Source organism: Apaloderma vittatum, unplaced genomic scaffold (assembly GCF_000703405.1).
Source record: "Apaloderma vittatum isolate BGI_N311 unplaced genomic scaffold, ASM70340v1 scaffold39734, whole genome shotgun sequence".
Taxonomy (NCBI): Eukaryota; Metazoa; Chordata; class Aves; order Trogoniformes; family Trogonidae; genus Apaloderma; species Apaloderma vittatum.
The window spans coordinates 10,180-27,811 of record NW_009715061.1 but is presented as its reverse complement, the minus strand read 5'-3'; the positions used below and the strand labels follow the sequence as shown (position 1 = coordinate 27,811).

At 52.6% G+C, this 17,632-nt stretch overlaps 1 protein-coding gene across 2 annotated transcripts in view; it reads left to right on the top strand.

Moving 5' to 3' along the window:
- Positions 1–3,016: 3,016 nt before the first annotated feature.
- KIAA0226 (KIAA0226 ortholog) overlaps positions 3,017–17,632 on the top strand; it is an 18,657-nt gene continuing 4,041 nt past the window's right edge. Inside the window, exons 1-13 of one of the 2 annotated variants that reach the window (XM_009868963.1) lie at positions 3,020–3,163; positions 6,010–6,093; positions 6,981–7,140; positions 7,314–7,420; positions 8,331–8,487; positions 8,723–9,280; positions 9,841–9,885; positions 11,796–11,891; positions 12,067–12,182; positions 12,654–12,855; positions 13,204–13,305; positions 16,815–16,875; positions 17,305–17,334. In XM_009868963.1, the coding sequence (XP_009867265.1) occupies positions 3,125–3,163; positions 6,010–6,093; positions 6,981–7,140; positions 7,314–7,420; positions 8,331–8,487; positions 8,723–9,280; positions 9,841–9,885; positions 11,796–11,891; positions 12,067–12,182; positions 12,654–12,855; positions 13,204–13,305; positions 16,815–16,875; positions 17,305–17,334 (1,757 nt within the window). In that variant the 5' untranslated portion in view covers positions 3,020–3,124. Of the gene's footprint in view, positions 3,164–6,009; positions 6,094–6,980; positions 7,141–7,313; positions 7,421–8,330; positions 8,488–8,722; positions 9,281–9,840; positions 9,886–11,795; positions 11,892–12,066; positions 12,183–12,653; positions 12,856–13,203; positions 13,306–16,814; positions 16,876–17,304; positions 17,335–17,632 lie in introns of both variants that reach the window. The other variant, XM_009868964.1, reaches the window with a different exon arrangement.

Here is a 17,632-nt window from a genome sequence, read left to right as displayed (position 1 = left end):
CGCCCTCGGCAGCCTCAGCCCAATCTCTTTAGTGTGCTAAGAAGGATCGAGAGACTCCTCTAGGTAGAGGACAGGGTCCAGGCAGCCATTGCTACACTCCTCCTGCAGAGCACAGGGAGACACACAGCAGATGTTTGCAAGAAAGATGAGCATAATTTTTATTATTTTCTAAATACTAGCTACCCGTGTGGTTCTGTTTTGGAAAATAACTAGGGTTTGGTTTTAATTTAAATGAAGTTCACCTGAGTCAGCAGCATGGCTCCCTGCCTCTCCTCTGAGTCACCTTTACTGACATGGAGAGGCTGAGAAAGCCTTGGGAGAGCAAGCAGCATTTCCTTGTCACCGTCATCATTAAGCCGTTTCTTGCTCCAAGGCTGTTTTCTGTCTTATCACTCCAGTGCAAAAGGTTCTGTTATATTTGGGACAGCTCCTGTACGTGTATTGATGTTGCTGTACCTGTAGATAGAGTCGTAGAATGGCTTGAGTTGGAAGGGACCTTAAAGCTCGTCTAGTTCCAACCCCCTGCCATGGGCAGGGGTGCCTCCCACTAGACCAGGTTGCTCAAAGTCCTGTCCAGCCTGGCCTTGATCACTTCCAGAGATGGGGCATCCACAGCTTCCCTCAGCAACCTGTTCAGTGTCTCACCCACCTCGTAGTGAAGAACTAACGAGTGTGGTGGTAAAGCAAGGAGACCCAGTGCTGAGCTTATGGCAGGGTTGGACCTGAGGTCATCTCTTTGGAGGGAGAGGGATGTGGCCGAGATCTCACAGTGCTCTGCCAGCGGGGGACCCTGCGAACACCCTTGGCCCTTCTGGCTGGGGGAACCAGGCTTTGCTAGAGCAGGAGACTAGAAGCATGCATCGTTCTTGCAGGGGAAGCTCTCCTCGTGTACTGTGACCTCCCTGGGGCGTGTTGCTCACTTTGCCCTTCCTGTAAGTCGGGGTGTTCTCATGCTGTGATATGAGTTGGCCTTACGCCATGTCAGGCTTTCTTTAGCACTAGCAAAGCAGGGTTCTATTTATTTAGGAAAAAACAAGGAGATTTCTTAGTATTGCTCCGAAAACATGCTGAAACAGGAAACTTTGGGGCAGCTGGGGCTCAGGCTTTCTCCATCCCTCCTGGCAGTCCAAGCCCAGCTCTGTCAGTGAGAGAGGAGCAAGCCCTGCTGCTAATTCCAGGTTAACCCACGAGTCTGCTCAAAGCTGAGATATGGTTAGCTGCTCTCTCACGATTTTCCTGCCACCTGCAGCCAACTATATGGGCCTTCATTTATTCAACCTTGTGTCACTGTATGCTCTTCAGCATGTACCATGTTTCAGCCCAGAAACAGCCGGGTTTGGATATCAGCAGGGTCTTGTGCGTCCAACTTGTCAATTGCTTTGGGTCGGCAAGTCTCATGGGAATCCTTACTGTCTTACGTGGTTTTAATGAGTTTTTGGTAGCTTCTGCATCACCTCTGCAAGGTGTTTTCATTGTGCTGCTTGTTCCTGATGTGCTTCTGAGTTAAATATCTAAACATTTTAAGGTTATTTTGTTTGAGGATTGCCTAACCTTAGTTTCCCTGTGCTAGGAGAGAGCTGTGACTCCAGGATCCTGGTTTCCTGCCTGTGGGGGGGATGCACAACTCCTTTAATGCGATGGTTCATTTGGAAAGGCACAGCTATGTGTGTCCTACCCCCGCATCCTTGTGTGCATCACTTCTTTTTTATAGCATGAAATGACGCAGGAGGCAGTTCTCTTGACTCATTGACTTGAAAAATCAATGACGTGGCTGAGCTTTCACTTACATTTCCTAGCTCTGGGTATTAGAAGTGTCTTTGGGAGGAGCTGATGCAGGTTTGAGCTCAGTGGCTGCCCATGCTCTTCAGCCGGGGACCAACAATGGTGCTCTGGGCATCCCTGGTCAAGGAGCATGTGCATCCCTCAGGGCTTTGGAAATACAGTTTGTTTTTAGCTGTGGTAGGGATTAACAGCTGAGACAGTTGTGGTTTTTTGCCAGTTGAAAGGTTGGACTTTCATTCAAAGCTGTCACCTTGGATGCTTTTGTTACAAACCCTGCAGAGGCATATTGTTTTGGCATTTACACCCCCAATTATACCTTGCAACATCCCTATTGCTTCTGAGAGAGTGGCTCCTATCTGAATATGGTTTTGTGACAGCTGCTGTTGCTCTGTTAAGCAGCTCGATTGGGGACCTTGGTCAAACCTTCCTTCCCCAGATTTGCTTTTGCATAAGCAAATGACATTACCTCCCTGCAACATCACTACGGCTTTATGGTGGATAATGATGATTTCTTGCTGTGTGCAGGGTAGATGAGGGGAGTGATATCGATGAGAAGTGCTGTGAAAGCTCTAAACTACACCTGCAGTTTGCTAATCTCTGTCCAGAACACGATGAACACTTTTGCAAGAAAGTCAGCTTGTCCCTACAGCATCTGGGAGGCCAGAGAACAGCTGTGGAGATGATGGAGATGGAGAGTTAGCAGTCTTGAAGTGGAGCCCCTCTGCATCCTGATGGTGTCGGAGGGCTGGATGCAGTGTGCGTTGCTCGGGGAGCGCAGCTCTCTAAATGTGGGTGCAGCGTGGTCAGTGTCTGTTAGATGGGATGGACATCATGCTGTTGCCTTGCAGCTGCTGCACTCCTGACGGGCTGCTCCTCTGAACAGTCTCTGATAGAGAGCGAAGGAAAAGATGTCCTCCGGCTTTGTATACCACTAAGCAAGCGGTATGTTGCAGGAACCGTCAGTCTTTGTTCTGCAGTCTCCTGAGACCACACTGGTGGTGGCTTCCAGTCATCCCAAGAATCATTACGATACGGCCTCTTGTCCACAAACCATGTATGGGAGACCACAGGGAGGTGTAAAGTCCTGTAGCTCGCCTTTTCTAGCTTCTGGACCACCAAAGGTTTCAGCCTGACCAGAGGGTCCTTGGAGAGAGTACAATATTGTTGTTCTGTCGTGAAGCTCCTCTTGGCTGTACATCTGATGCAACTTGCTGTGTTCCTCTTCAGGAAGGAGCACTGGAAGCTGCTAGGCAACCTGAAGACCACAGTGGAATGTTTGGTGTCCACCAGCAACCCAAATGTCTGGTCCAAGTATGGCGGCTTGGAACGGCTCTGCAGGGACATGCACAGCATCCTCTACCACGGGCTCATCCACGACAAGGTAGGGCTTTGTCCTGGCCGACTGCCTGTAGCAGCTTCGGTGCTTGTAGCACGGAGTAGGAGCAATGCTTGTAGCAGTGATGGAAGTGGGGACTGAGCTTGCGTGGCAAGTGCTGCAGTTGTCAAAGGGACCTGAGTGCCTGTTCTTTCTATCTCATCTGCCTTCAGTGGGTTTTTTTTCTGTGTATCTGTGCCTCCTGCATTGAGGCCAGCCCATCTCTCCTTTCTTCCTGCTGCAGCCAAGGGATAAAGTTGGATTTGCAGTGAGTCAGCCCCGTATCATCTACACTTGGAAAACTCCCCAGCGAGGTCTGGCAAGAGAAACCTCACATCTTTACTGTTTCTGGTTAGCTGTGGTAATAACAGGCGCTGGCAGCCAAATCTGTGCTCTGCATGAATGGGATCTCTCTTTCCAGGCTCTTTTCATGCCTTGCAGATACTCACCCAGTCATTCCCCCTCCCATGGCTGCCTGGAAGAATTCCTCTTTCCCACTTGCGTACAAAGGCCTGAAGATCTCCCTTTCAGCTTGCAATTACCAGCACAATTAATTTACAATGGAAAATTGGAGCAAGTCTGTGGGGCATGCCTGGAGCCAGGCTTCCCATCCGTGGCTCTGCCACCCAGAGAGAGATGAAGAACCTCCAGGCAGCTTGCATGGGCCAGCTGGGTCCAGGAGCAGGAAAACTGCATCTGTGCGATGCTGCACCTGAGCTAATATGGCTCTAGGAAGAGCCAGGCTGGCAGGTTGTCCCAGCAGGGTGCTTTGCTCCCGGATTTATGGAGTTTGCAGCCAGCGCTCGTTACAGAGCTGCTCTGTTCCCTTTAGTCCCCAGCAGCACGGACCAGGGACCTTCTTTGGTTGATCCGCAGAGAAACTACCTTTTACACATGAGGAGTGCAGTGCTGCCTTCTGATAGATGTGCTATTAATAGGCTTCAGGAAGTGAGATTTAAATAATTTACACTTGTTTGTCTATTGGTGACAGTTAGTGCCAGACTTGCAAAGCAGAACGCCATGTTGCCTTCCTTGATGATCTTACTATAGGCAAAGGCAGCTTTTTTATTTAGAAATGTCTCCCCTGCTTGGGCACTAAACAAGCTGTAGGAGCTGCAAAGGCAGGTCTGTAAAAATGCAGCTTCCTAACAGCAGTTACTTCCAGCAAAACACTTTATTTTCTTGTCAGCGTTTTTCTATAACAGGGAATAAATTTAAAAAATAAATGAAAAAGATCTATATGTACATGTTAAGAGAACTAGGGTAAAAGGTTTTTAAACTTCAGAGTGAATTTTATTTATTTGTCTAGAAACTCTCATTTCAGTCTAGACTAAAATTGCCATGTTAGTTTTCTAGTTTTAAAAAACCAAACCACCCTTTGAACAAATAAACCACAAAACAGAACCCTCTGGTGCTTGTGAAAGAGGAAATAGAGGTGGAAGAAAAAATAATCAGCTTTTTGGTGAAGAGAGACGTTTTGGGGCTGTGTTTACATCCGATAGGGTGGTGAGGAAAACAGCAACTCTGCTGCAGTTCCTCTTCAACGGGAAGAACAGCTAAGAAGAAAATAAGTCATTGCCTGAATAAAACTGAGGCGAACAGCAGCAAAGAGCTGGCAGAAATGCAACGCCAAGTTTATTACCTGAGGTTCTCAGCCATGCTGGTGTCCTCAGTGGTGGCTTGCATCAGAAGACAGTGATGGTTGCTGGTTTTGCTGGGATGTGTTTTCCTGGCCAATGGTATCCTGGGGTGTATTAGAAGGGAGGTGGCTAGTAGATTGAGAGAGGTCCTCCTGCCCCTCTACTCTGCCCTGGTGAGGCCACATCTGGAATATTGTGTCCAGTTCTGGGCCCCTCAGCTCCAGAGAGACAGGGAACTGCTGCAGAGAGTCCAGTGCAGAGCCACAAAGATGATGGAGGGAGTGGAACATCTCCCTCATGAGGAAAGGCTGAAGGAGCTGGGTCTCTTTAGCCTGGAGAAGAGGAGGCTGAGGGGTGACCTCATTAATGTTTATAAATATGTCAAGGGGGAGTGTCAGGAGGATGGAGCCAGGCTCTTCTCAGTGATGTCAAATGACAGGACAAGGGACAATGGGTACAAGCTGGAACACAGGAGGTTCCACAAAAACATTAGAAAAAACTTTTTCACTGTGAGGGTGACAGAGCTCTGGCACAGGCTGCCCGGGGATATTGTGGAGTCTCCTTCTCTGGAGACTTTCAAAACCCGCCTGGATGTGTTCCTGTGCGACCTGCTGTAGGTAATCCTGCTCTGGCAGGGGGGCTGGATGAGACGATCTTTTGAGGTCCCTGCCAACCCCTGACATCCTGTGATTCTGTTGCTCTTCATGTCCCCTCGCTGAGGTCTGACTTTGCAGTGTGGAGGCATCAGGACTCTCCTACAGATCCCGCTCTGGCAGGAAAGGGAACAGTGACATGGGAACTTGGCAGACCTGTGGTTGGCGTTTAGAATCTTTGTTGCACTGCGGGTGTGCAGTGCTGTCCCATCCCTGTCCCAAGACCTGTCTCCGCTGTATGAGGGACAAGGGTCTTACCATGATGGAAGAACTGGAGCTTGGGCGTTCTACTCTCTGATTATTTGTGGGCTATGACTGAGAGGTCACCATGGGAGGGCAGAAGATCTACATCACATGTTTTTTGCCTTGGTCTACAAAACTTGTGTTATACACTTGCTTTTTTTCTCCTCTATGAAGCAGTGCTGCTCTTCCCTTGCCTATTTTCTGGCCTGTCTTGGCAGCTTTAGGGGCTGTCCTCTCGCGGTAGCAAGGGGCTAACGGGGATTGTTATTTACCTGGGGTTTGGGTGGTGGCACCTAACCACGCCTGTCCCGGGCAGGTGTGCTGCCGACAGAAGGACTACTGGCAGTTTGTGAAGGACATTCGTTGGCTGAGTCCTGGTTCTGCTCATCACCTGGAGAAGGTGGGTTCTGGTGGGGTGGCCTTGTGTGTCCAGCAGGGAAGGGCAGCTGGGCTACGAGCCTCGCTGGTGGGCTAGCGGCACCTTGGCTGTTGGCCTGCCATGGGTGAAGCAGCTCCACAGCTTGCAGGGGCTGAAGCAGACAATTGGCTACTTATTTCTCCCAGGCCAGTCTCCAGCTCGGCTCGGGCAGCTGCAGTGAGCATCACCAAGGGAACTGGCACAAGCAACGCTTGTGTGCTTGCAGGGGTGATTCATGCTTCTGTGCAAAGCTCTGAAGGTCTGGGCTGTCCCATTGCTGGGTTGTGGCTTCACTGTGTGTTTGGTTCTCCCATTCCTGGCTTATGCCGGCCACTGGCACACGGGGATGCTCCTGGTCGTCAGGTGCCCTGTGCTGACAACCGTAATCCCCACCATGGACGGATGCAAGAGGCTGGTGGTCCCTATCTCCGGCCTGCTGCTGGGGGGACGTGGGGTGTGACTCTGATCCAGCTTTTCAACCTGCAGCAGCTCAGGCATTGCTGTAACCTTCCCCAGTTAATGTGTCAGCAAGAGCGTGACTGTCACCACCGGGGTCGGGTTGGATTTGGGAGCGTGTGGTCCCTCCGGATCAGGGGCGAGGCACACGGGTGGAAGAACCTGCAGGAGAAATTCACAGTTCTGGTGGCTGTTGGAGGACCTTGGTCACTGGCTGACCTTTGAAGCATTGTTTCTGCCCAGTGCTTTGTCTTCCTGGTGGCTATGAGGCTGCTGTGGTATGTCCTCCTTCCAACTGATGGTGACCGGCACTGGAAAGCTGCCATTAGACAGGAGGGGAACCAGAGCCTTATGGTTAAACAGTCACCGCTTGCCTCTGTGTGCCTTGACCTGTGCCTGATGTCCCTTTCTAGTTCATCAGCCTGCAGGAGAGTGGCAAGTCTGACCTCGAGGGCCTGGGGGACCAGGCCATCGCGCAGCTGTGGCTGCAGCACAGCCTGCAGTGCCACTGCCTCTCGGCACAGCTGAGACCGCTCCTGGGGAACCGGCAGTACATCAGGAAATTCTACGCAGGTAAAGAGAAGCTGGCTTGTTCCTTCTTGTTGGGAAAATATCTAGCTGGTGGCATTGCTAAGCTGCCTGAAAGCGAGGGGGAACGGCAGAAAAGGTTTGCATGTGAGCAACTGGTGCTGTCAAACCATGGGAGTGAGAGGGAGTCCCCCTGAGCATCAGTGTTCTCTCCGCAGACACCGCCTTCCTGCTCAGTGACGCCCACGTCACGGCCATGCTGCAGTGCCTGGAGGCTGTTGAGCAGAACAACCCCAGGCTTCTGGCTCAGATCGACACCTCCATGGTGAGTTGAGATCCTGGCTTTTACATCTGGCTCTCCTCGGACGCTGGCTGGCAGCAGCTGTTCATGCGAGGTCTCATTCAGGGCACATGGAGCCTTGGGACGAGGGGCTGGACTTGGAGCTCCAGGAGGGAAGGAAAGCGGTGAACTGGTCCCTGCACAAGCCTGGCAGGGGTCAGGATGGGGAATATGGCTGTCTGGAGCCTGTGGTGGGGCGCTTTGGTTCTGGCTAACGTCAAGGATTCGAGTATGGGGACCTGAGGACAGGTTCCATGTAAGAAGCATCTCTGAAGCCCTCTCCAACAATCCCAGGCTTCAGGGCCAGCAAGCAGAGCTGCCTGATCATGAGTGACAGCCACCCTCCAAGGGGATGGGCAGCACCCCAGGACACCTGGGTGTTCATTGCTGCTGGTGATGCCATCGACCCCCTGTGCAGCCCCATGCCAGCTGCCCCCTCTCAGAGGAGGGGAACGGTTGCTGCTCTCTTTACACATTGCTCCCCAGAGGAGAGCAATTAATGTGGCTTCATTAAATGGGGACTGTGTTCTTTCAGCTGGCCGGCACATCATTGCCATCCCTGTGTGCGTCAGGTTCTTCTGCTGGGACAAGAGACATGTGTGACTGCCATGCTGAAGGACACGGGAGCCATCTGCCTGGGGCGCTGGCCTGCCTGGATCCTTTCACTGAGAGCCTGGTAATTTCCCGACGGGATTCTGCCATGTAGCTCCAAACAAAGTAGCTTCCCTTTGCCACAGCTGCCACGTTTTTCCCTCCCCATCCTTCTGCTTCCAGGGCTGCCACATTCTTTGCTTGCTGGTGACCAAGCACTCGCAGATCAATTCCTTTCCATTGCTGCTCCTTTGGCTTGTAGCCCCGTAAATGCTCACATATTAATGATGCCGCTTCTCTGCAGCTTACCAGGAAGAGTGACGGTCTGTCTCTCGTGACCAAGAGTCAGAGCCTGACTGCACTCCCCGCATCCCCGTACGTCCCCACTGCAGGCTGCACGCAGCAGCGCTGCTTTGGGTCCTTCTCCAGCCTCCACCATCCAGCCTCCTCTGGCCTTTCAGGTAATGAGAGTGGGCTGGACAGCTCAGAGTAGATTCAGAAAAGACTTTGCCTTTTTTTCTGCTCTTGGATTTGCTGTGATGGGTGGGTATAAGAAGATCTCTGTCTGCAATGGGAGGATGGTCCCTGGCCTTTGCCCGTGGTGGATGGGGATGCCAGTGTGATGCCACAAGCTTATTGCCTTAGGGTGGTCTGCTTGTGCTGGGGTGGTGACATCCTGCTTCTGCCTGTGTCCAGACAGGAGACCAGTGAGCTCCTCTGTCAACTCCAGTACCAGCCAGCCCCAGGAGCACTGCCCGTCCACCCGGTCCTCCTCCTTCAGCGAGGACAGGTCCTCTCTGGAGCAGTCCGGCTCTGCCACCTGTTTCCACATCCCCTCACCGAAAGACCCCTTTTCTCCGGCCAGCGAGATGAGCTCCAGCACCACCAGCCAAAGCGAGGACACTTGGACAGGGAGTCAGGATGATCCGCAGAGCGATGTTAACGACGGACCAGAGTACCTGGCCATCGGGAACTTGGGGCGCCGGGGCCAGGCGTGCAGCAGCAGCAGCGGCAGCAGCACGAACAGCACCAAGAGCAGTAGCTCCAAACTCTTCTCCTCCAGCAGCTCCCAGAAACTGGACTCGGTCTCATCCCTGGGGGAGCAGGGTGCAAGCGGAGGAGGAAGCAGGGGCCTGAGCCTATTGCGCCGGTCCAGCTTTTCAGAGGGACAGTCGTCAACTCCACAAGGCATCCTCAAGAAGAGCCACATGCGCTCGCACTCCGATACCAACGTGGCTTCGGGGAAGTTGCATGGTAATGGGGCAGCTTTTCTGTGATGGCTTTGGGGTGTGGGAGTCCCTGGTACAGGGAGGCTGATGCTGGCCACCCCTTTGACTCCATGGATCATGTTGGTGAGGGGAACAGTGGGTCAGTGGTTGGGAAATTTAGTCTTTGCCCTTAGCTTTCTGGCTCTGCACTGGGGTGATGGGCTGACATCTTCTTTCCCAGAATGCCTGGGCCAGTCTGTTATCGGCATTGGCAGCTTTTACCAAAAACTTAGAACATGGCAGCACTGGTGTGGCATTAGGTGTCCTGCTTCCCCACTGGCCTTGCCCAGCTGGGCGATGGGGCCATGGCAAGGCACTGGACTGGAGCTTGGGCTCATCCTACTGGTAGCCTGCTGGGTCCTACTGTGCTCTTGAGTGGATGAATGGGTGATGGGGAGGGAGTGTGATGTGAGGGGACAACCAGTTTGTGGGAGTCTGCCCCACTGGTGCTGCTTTCGTGGGAGAAGTGGATGTCCTTGCTGAGTAGTAACCAGTCTGTTTTCTCTCCCTTAATGCTGCCCTCCTCCTCCTCCTCTGTCTGCCCAGGAGGCCTCAGGGATATCAGCATTATAATAGAAGATCCAGTGGCAGGTTTGGGAGCCAGTACAACAGCCCTTCATTAGTTATCATTGCATTAAGTTCAGGATTTCCATCAACCCATTAGTGTCCGTTTAGAAAACCAAAAAAATTACTTGTGTTCCTGTGTCCCAGCTGGTGCTTTGAAGCATGGTCAAGTTTCTGCATGTGACCTGACTGAACATCCCAGCTTGGTGTTTGGGAACACTGGGCCAGGCCCAGAAGGGCACCCCGTTCCCCTGCATGGCATTGGCCACCGAATCCCTGAGCTATGTCACCTGCCTTTTCCTCCAGCCCACTGCCTCGGGAGCCAGGAGAGGTTTTGTCTCTCACCTATCAAACAAGCGCTGACAGCTAAACAGGCATGGGCTTGAACATCTTATTTTTCCCTTTCAGTTAGTGGATCTGTGGCACAGAGAGGTTTGGTGTTGGCTGAGTTCAGCCATGTCCCAGCCAGTGTGGTTGCACCCACAGCCAGGACTCCCATGTGCTTTTCTGGGTCGGAGGAGGTTTCCCCCCAAGCAGAGGTGTTAGGGTGCTGCCATCCCCTTGCTCCACGCATGGCGAGAGTCAGCAGCTCAAAAAAAAATGGGTTGTTTTCTTCTGCTTCTATTGAAGAGAAGCATGAGGTTTGTTGAGTTCGCATCTGGGTGCTGAGGACTCTGTGGCTGGGGAGGCTTCTTGCTGGAACTGGTGGGTGTTCAGGCAGACATGTCCAGCCCTGTGTCCTGCTCCAGCTCTGTAGAGCACTGCCTTACTTTACCCTTCAGCAGCAGGCTCAGTTGTATGTGGCCTCCCCCAGGCTGATGATCATGAGGTGGTTTCTGTGCTGGTGTTCCGCAGGGTTGAGGTGGCTGCAGGGTAACCTGCCCGGCTGCAGCGATCAGCTGTGAGAGCCTCCCACCCCGTTGGGTCTCCTTTCTCACCCAACCCGTGGGGTGGGTTGGTTCCAAGCCCCATCCTGGTGGCTGCTGCTTCATAATCATGGCAGGGAGATGCTGGTGTTGGTGGGCTCGGGAGCCTCCAACCACCTCAGGCTTGTGGCACAAAGCTGGGAGCGAAGAGGAGGTTGAGAGGATGGGTTGCCCTTCTGTTGTGCTCAGGATGGTGGGACGTCAGTCAGCTCTGACCCATCTCCGCACCCATATGCTCCTGTTCCACTCCAGCCAGGGTGTTTTCAGTGTCCTTGAGCAGTCCTTTGTCACCCAGCCGCTCTGTCTGGGCACTCCCTGGGGCTGTGGCTCTCTGTAGGGCACAAACTGCTGTTGGTCTCTGATCAGGCCAGCTCCTGGCAGTCCCCACTGGCTCAGCGTGGCAGGGACTTGCACCACAGTGCGTGCATGGACCAGAGCCCTGCCCACAAACTGTGTAGGTCACCTTGAGCACTGCAGCCCGGATTCCAGAGTTGTGTGTGGGCAACCCTGGCTTCTAGTTCAGCAAGAGCACGTCCTTCAGATGCCTCCTTCCACTGTTGTCCGGGCTGCTTTGCAGCTCTGAGAGCCCCACAGTTCACTTGGCTGCTCAGGTTTTCCCTCATCTCCTGACTGTCTGCCCCAGGGGATAACTCTTCCCCAGAGATACTGCATCAGGAAGAAGGGGCTGGCAGAGGTGCTTGCTGGAGCCTGCTGTGTCCCCCAGCTCTTCTAGGGGATAAAGAGAGAAAGACTGGGGACTCATCCACTCCACAGCTCTCATGAGCTTCTCTCTTTCTTTCCCCTTCTCCTCTCCTGCCCTGAAATGCCTTTCTAACTTTGTCCCCTCCTGGGCTTGCCCTCAGCCGCGACATGGAGTAGGAAGATTTCCTTCCTCGCTTCCCATCTGTTTGTGCCTGCCTGTGCAATGCTGAGCCCCTTTCATTTCATCCTGTGCGATGGCTGGGTACCTCTGGGATACTGATGTGTGCCTGGTGGTGTCTTCCCTTCCAGAGTCTCACGGCGATCCGGGTGGAGGGAGAGGGCCAGTCTCCGCTTCCACCCAGAGCAGTGAACTGAGCACACCCAGCTCCCTGTACATGGAGTACGGTGAGTTCAGGCAGCCTCAGCAGGGACACTCGCTCCTGGTCAGGCTCCTCCAACAGCTGCAGTGGCCTCAGCTGCTGGCACCTGCTTGTGGAATGCTGGCTGGGCACTGGCAGGGCTCGTTAGTATGGGGATAGCAGCAGCTCACTCCCTCATACGTTTGTCTCTTGCTTTTTAGACTCTGGACAGTACCTGAGCTCGGGGGAAGGGATGTTCAGAAGACCCTCGGAAGGGCAGTCCCTCATCAGCTACCTCTCTGAGCAGGACTTTGGCAGTTGTGCAGACCTGGAGAAGGTGAGGGAGGTACCAGCAGCCTGTGTGCATTGGAGAATGCATCTTACTGCAGGTTCAGTGATACTTCACTCCATGAGGAAGATAGTCCCGTAGTATTTCGTGCTATAGAGCTTCAAGGTTGAGTTCCTCAGTGGTGTCTGACAGCCAGGATCTGCCAATCCAGCATATACACAGCAGCTTTGCAACATATTAGTGCTTCTTCTCAGCAACATTTGCTGACTCCCCAGAGTGAATGTGTTGAACATTGTCTTTGTAGGATATTCCTTGTGTTTTGTGAATATTCTGGTGCCCAAGAAGGCTTTGGTTTCTAGGTCCTCATAGAAGAGATAGGTCTCATGGGGTTGACAGGATTAAGTTCTTTCTCCAACTCTCTATATGCTCCTCCCTGTTGCAGGTGGGGAAGAAGATTTTACCAAGTCTTCCTAGTGTCTCCATGGTACAGCCTTGAATGCCTTTGCTCTTGCCTTGCAGGAGAATGCCCACTTCAGCATCTCGGAGTCCCTGATCGCTGCCATTGAGCTGATGAAATGCAACATGATGAGCCGGCAGCTGGAGGAGGAGGAGGAAGACAGTGACAAGGAAATCCAGGAGCTTAAACAAAAGATTCGCATTCGACGCCAGCAGATCCGCACCAGACACCTGTTCCCGACCTGCCAGGAGTTGGGCTCAGACAGTGGGTGATGTGTTTTGGGCTCATCAGCTAGCAGAATGTGGGGTTTCTGTCCTTGTGGCATCCTTCCTTCGTGCCCGTTTTTGGGAAACAATCATATTGTACCAAGGACTGGCAGAGATTTATGAAACTCTGCTGCTGTTGAAGATAGTAGTGGGACTGATGCTGCACTTGTGTGCTGCTGGCACCGAGTTAAGGAATATAATTTCATTTTGAACCCACAGTGTTTTCTCTCCATACCCTCCATCCCTTCCTGCCCTGGCCACACGTGGCTGTCAGCTCCTCCCTCAGCTGTCAATGACCCTTCAGACCACTTCCACTGATGCCCTGGCTATGTTGTGTTTCTCCCAGGTCTTGTGGCGACAGACAGTGGGTCCCAGTTCAGCTCCCATGGCTCCATGCGGCTCTCTGACTCCGGCTCTGCGGAGGATGTGGAAGAGTACGAGATCCGAGGTAGGAGGGAATGACTGTTAGCTTCTTGTGTAGGGACAGTCTTCTCCTTGGTGTGCTTGTGTTGAGATAAGTCCCACCAAAGAGGAGCATGACCCTCTGGCCTTCAGGATGGCTTTTCCCAAACAAATGGCTAAATTCTGAGCATGAGCAGAGCAACCAGTTTCCCTTATGTGAGAGCAGGATTTTCCTTCAAAATCCTCTGTAACCCTCTAGCATTTGATGCCTCTGGCTGGTAGATGGTTTCTATTTCATGTCACAGTTAGAGAGAGGTGGGAGAGCTGCCGTCCTGCTCTCCTCCTTCCCATGCATAAGGAGCCATAGGTCTGACTATGTATCTTGTGGATGTCAGTGGTGGGCACTGGTCACATTCTGACCTGTAATACCTGCAGTCTCTGTTCCTGGCAGCTTGGGTGGCTGAACGTATTGCCTGTAGGAGGCCTGTCGGGATCCCTGGGTGTCCCTTTCCTTCAGAGACTTTTTCATTCTCCAAGGTGGATGACTTGCTTCTCAGCAGTGCTTCCATCTCACTGACTTTGAAAAGAAGATGGAGCAGTCCAGTTTCCAGCTATGAAATTCTTGTCTCTTGACAAACCTCTCCTTTCAGTCCCTGAGGGCTAGATTTTGGGCTCAGTTTTGAAGCCCACGAAGGGGAGTGTGAAATCAGTTCTGGGCTCCTCTCATGCGAGTGCTGCTCTTGTGTTATGCCCTTTCTCTTTGGCCTGGCCGAAGCACTGAAGTCAACTGTTTTGTCATCACCGTGTTATACAGATGGTAACGATGGATCTAACCTGATTCAAATGTCCAAGAACGGCCTCTCAGTGTCAATGGCTTCCTTGTTCTCAGGTAGTACCCTGCAGTGCTTCTCTGCAGCACGCGTATGTGTGTGTGCTAGGTGTGTGTGTGTGTGCATGTGCACACTGCTCTGAAACCTGCCACATCTGGGAACTGTGAATAGTATCATCCGGACGTCACCAAGAAAAGGTGTGGCAAGATGATACGGCAGGATGGAGCGGAGCAGAGGCAGAACAGCTCTGCTGTGGGCTCCATACCTCAGGGTGTTTTGCTGTGCAGTGTTTTGGAGGTACCAAATGTGCTTGCTGTGTTGAAGGTCTGTCTGGCCTGGGGTAGGGCTTGGCAGAGCCACAGCTTTGTGGCTCTGTAGCTGCTGAAGTTTGAGTCTGGGCTGGATGTCAGCAGAGTCCTCTACAGTGTGGGACCAAGTCTCCATCCCAGGTGCCTTGGGGAGCGTCATCCGGCTTGGTTTGGCACAGCTAGTGTGCAGTAGCTCTGATCTGAACCACAGCCAAACCTTTCCATCCTGCTCAGACTTGACTTAGAGAAGAATCCTTCCAGAAAGAAGTCCTGGAGGGAGAAGTAGTGAGAGCAGACAGGGCACAGTCAGTTCGTTCACGCTGGAGGCTCTGGGCATTGGGGTGACATACTGCCAGGTCTTGCTTGGTGTTTTTGTTGTTTACAGTGCTAGTAGATAATCCTTCTGGTTGCGTTTAAATGACCTTCATGTGCTCCCTGTTTGCTTTAGCAAGGAAATAGCCTATGTGGACTGCTGCAGAGCTCTCCTGTCATGTGTCCAACACCAGCACATTGCTCCTGCCAGAGATGCTGGTGCTCAGAGCTTCCCTGCCAGCCTTGATGTGTTTTGTTTACAGCCAAGGGATTTCATCCAGGGACACTTATCGTGGCCTGAAGCTGGCATACAGGGACTGAGGTGATATCCGTGGGTGTGGAGACTATTCGCAAGCCTTCTGGGTACTATCCCACCTGGTGATATTGGGCAGCTAACTGGAGGCTTTGGGGGAGTATCTTTAGTTAAGGTTGGGAGGCGAGCAGTAACAGGATCCCAGTACTGGCCCCTCTGTTGGCCCTGGGCATCATTCTCCAGCTCATCCTCCCCATTACACTTGGCCTCCACTGTGCTGCGTGTGCCCCACTCTTTTCTCATGTTCATGGTGAAGGGCCACGTGGCACCTTCCTGTGCAAAGCCAAAGGCACCAGAGCACAGAAGGTATGTCCGCCCGGTGCCCTACATGCTTGGGAGGCAACATTTGCCTGAATTCACTGGGTTTTTTCAGCCAGGATTTCATCTGTGTGATGCGAATATGTGGATTCCTTAGCGTGAGGATGCTTTTCTGTGCCTGTTTCTAGCAATGAATGTCAAAGAAAGAGGGTCAAGCATCTATGCTGACCTCCACTAGCACGAGTTTGGAAATTTACAGGCAGGACTGGGACTTGCTCCCCTTGCTGCCTGGGCAGCCCTGCTCTTCTTCAGAGAAGAAGAGGTGACACACTTGGCTCGAGGGTGACACACTTGGCTCAGATGGCTGGTGATTCCCTTGGCCTTGTTGTGTGGGCCTGCCTGGAGTCAAGGTGGGCTTTGTGCAGGTCCATGTAGCTGACCTGCTTGGGTTGGAGGAGCAGGGCCCTCGAGCTGTGCCTCCCCTGGCCAGGCACTGTGCCATTGGGTTTTGGGGAGCTGCAGGCTTGTGTTTGGTGGGGGGGTGGTCATTGCAGACCCCATTCTTAGAGCTCCCCGGAGGTACAAAACAGCAGACGTGCTGTGCTGAAGTTTGTGGCATTGTCCTCTCTTCTGTCTTGACATATAGTGCTTTCCCCTTGTGTGCCCTCCTTCCCTTTTCTGGGAGTCTATCTGCAATGAAGCAGGGTTTCTGCCTGCCTTGAACTTCTGGAAGGTTTTCCTGTCCCAGGGTCCTTCCACTGTTAGACATTAATTACCTGTCAGGGCTTAACATGCTGGAGTGAAAGAGAGGTGACTGATGAAGTCACCCCTGGGTACTGCCTGGTACCAGAGGCTGGCACTGGAGGGATGTAGGGCAGCCCAGGGTTGTTGGGGAGCTGCTGGAGGTGTGGAGGGAGCAGGACCCCTGTGTCCTGCAGCTTATCTTGGTCCCCTCCCTCCTCAGGAGATGCGTCTGTGGCCTCTACAGAGGGCTGGCCCCCTGTGGATGCTCGCGCTCTCTGCTGCTGTGTCCCTGGAGCGCTGAGCTGAGGCTGCCAGCCCTGGCTGACGAGTTGTGGCATGGCCACCGTGTGGTCTTACAGGTTGCCATCGACTAGAGAGGAGGACTCTGCATCCCATTGCTAATCCCTTGCAGCATCTGTACTTCCTGTAGAGAGCTACTAAACGTTTTGCTAACCTTGCTGTCCTGCTCTCCTAGCTCCTGTGTGAGTCCTGTTTCAGGCCATGTCACTGCTAGAACTTGGTGTCTGACCTGAACTAGCAGCCACTTGTCTCCCCCAAACCTCAGGCTCACTGTTTTCCCAGTATCCCACGATGTCTTTCCCTGGTAACTCTGACAGAAGACTGATTAGACTGCACCCCTCCTTGCTACTCAACACCTCTGCTAGAAGTTCGTGCTGTAGTTCACATGCTTTTGAACAGCTTGATGAGTTTTACAGTGAAACTTTGGTTTGAAACGAGTGTATCCCCATGCCCTGCCCCATCTACTCCACCTTGTCTGTTTGTGATTCAGATGCAGACATCAAGAGGAACCCAGACGCCAGCAGGAAGTCCTTTTTCTCCTCAGACTCCATGTACGTCTTCGACTCGTGGCGAGATATCTTGGTACCAAGTTCCCCTTCCTGCCCAACGCTGCTCTTCCACATGCATCAGCTGCTGTTTTGTGCTGGAGTGGCTCTCCCTCCCCTACTCCCTCCTTACCCCGCTCCCTCCCTCCCTCCCTCTCTTAACAATGAGGCACTGGGTACTAGACTTAAATTTGCACATGTGATGATCAGAATATTCACACAAGGTAGATATGATAAGGACTAGTGTCAGAAGAGATGCTCATACCTCCCAGTAGGTAAGAGGCTGGGGAGGGGACCTGGCACAACCTGGAGCATCTGCGGGCTCTGAGCTTTCAGCTGGCTGCTGGCTTTCTGCTGGCTCTGAGCAGGGACCCCTCTGCTTGTTGGGTGAGATACAAAGCTGTGCCCATGATTGGCAGCTTCATATTGGGAAAGCAGTTACTTCTGGCTCATACAGACGCAGGCTCTGACTTTACAGCTTCCCCTGCACAGGCATGGGTTGCTTAACAGGCACAGGTTTTGTTAAGTAAGATGTGTTTTGTTTATCTTTCTAAACACATGTGCCATTAGCCAGCTTTGCTTGGGGGCAGCTGCAAAGACAGAAATCAATCAAGTATATCAATTTTAAGCCTGCGTAGCAGTGCAGAAATAAGGTACCGGAGCTGAAGGGAGCATCTTTGGCTTGAAATGAGACCAGGGTCAGGGGTTGTGAGGGAAGGGCACAACTGTGAGACCTGGTGCTAACCACTCCGTTCTTTGTCTA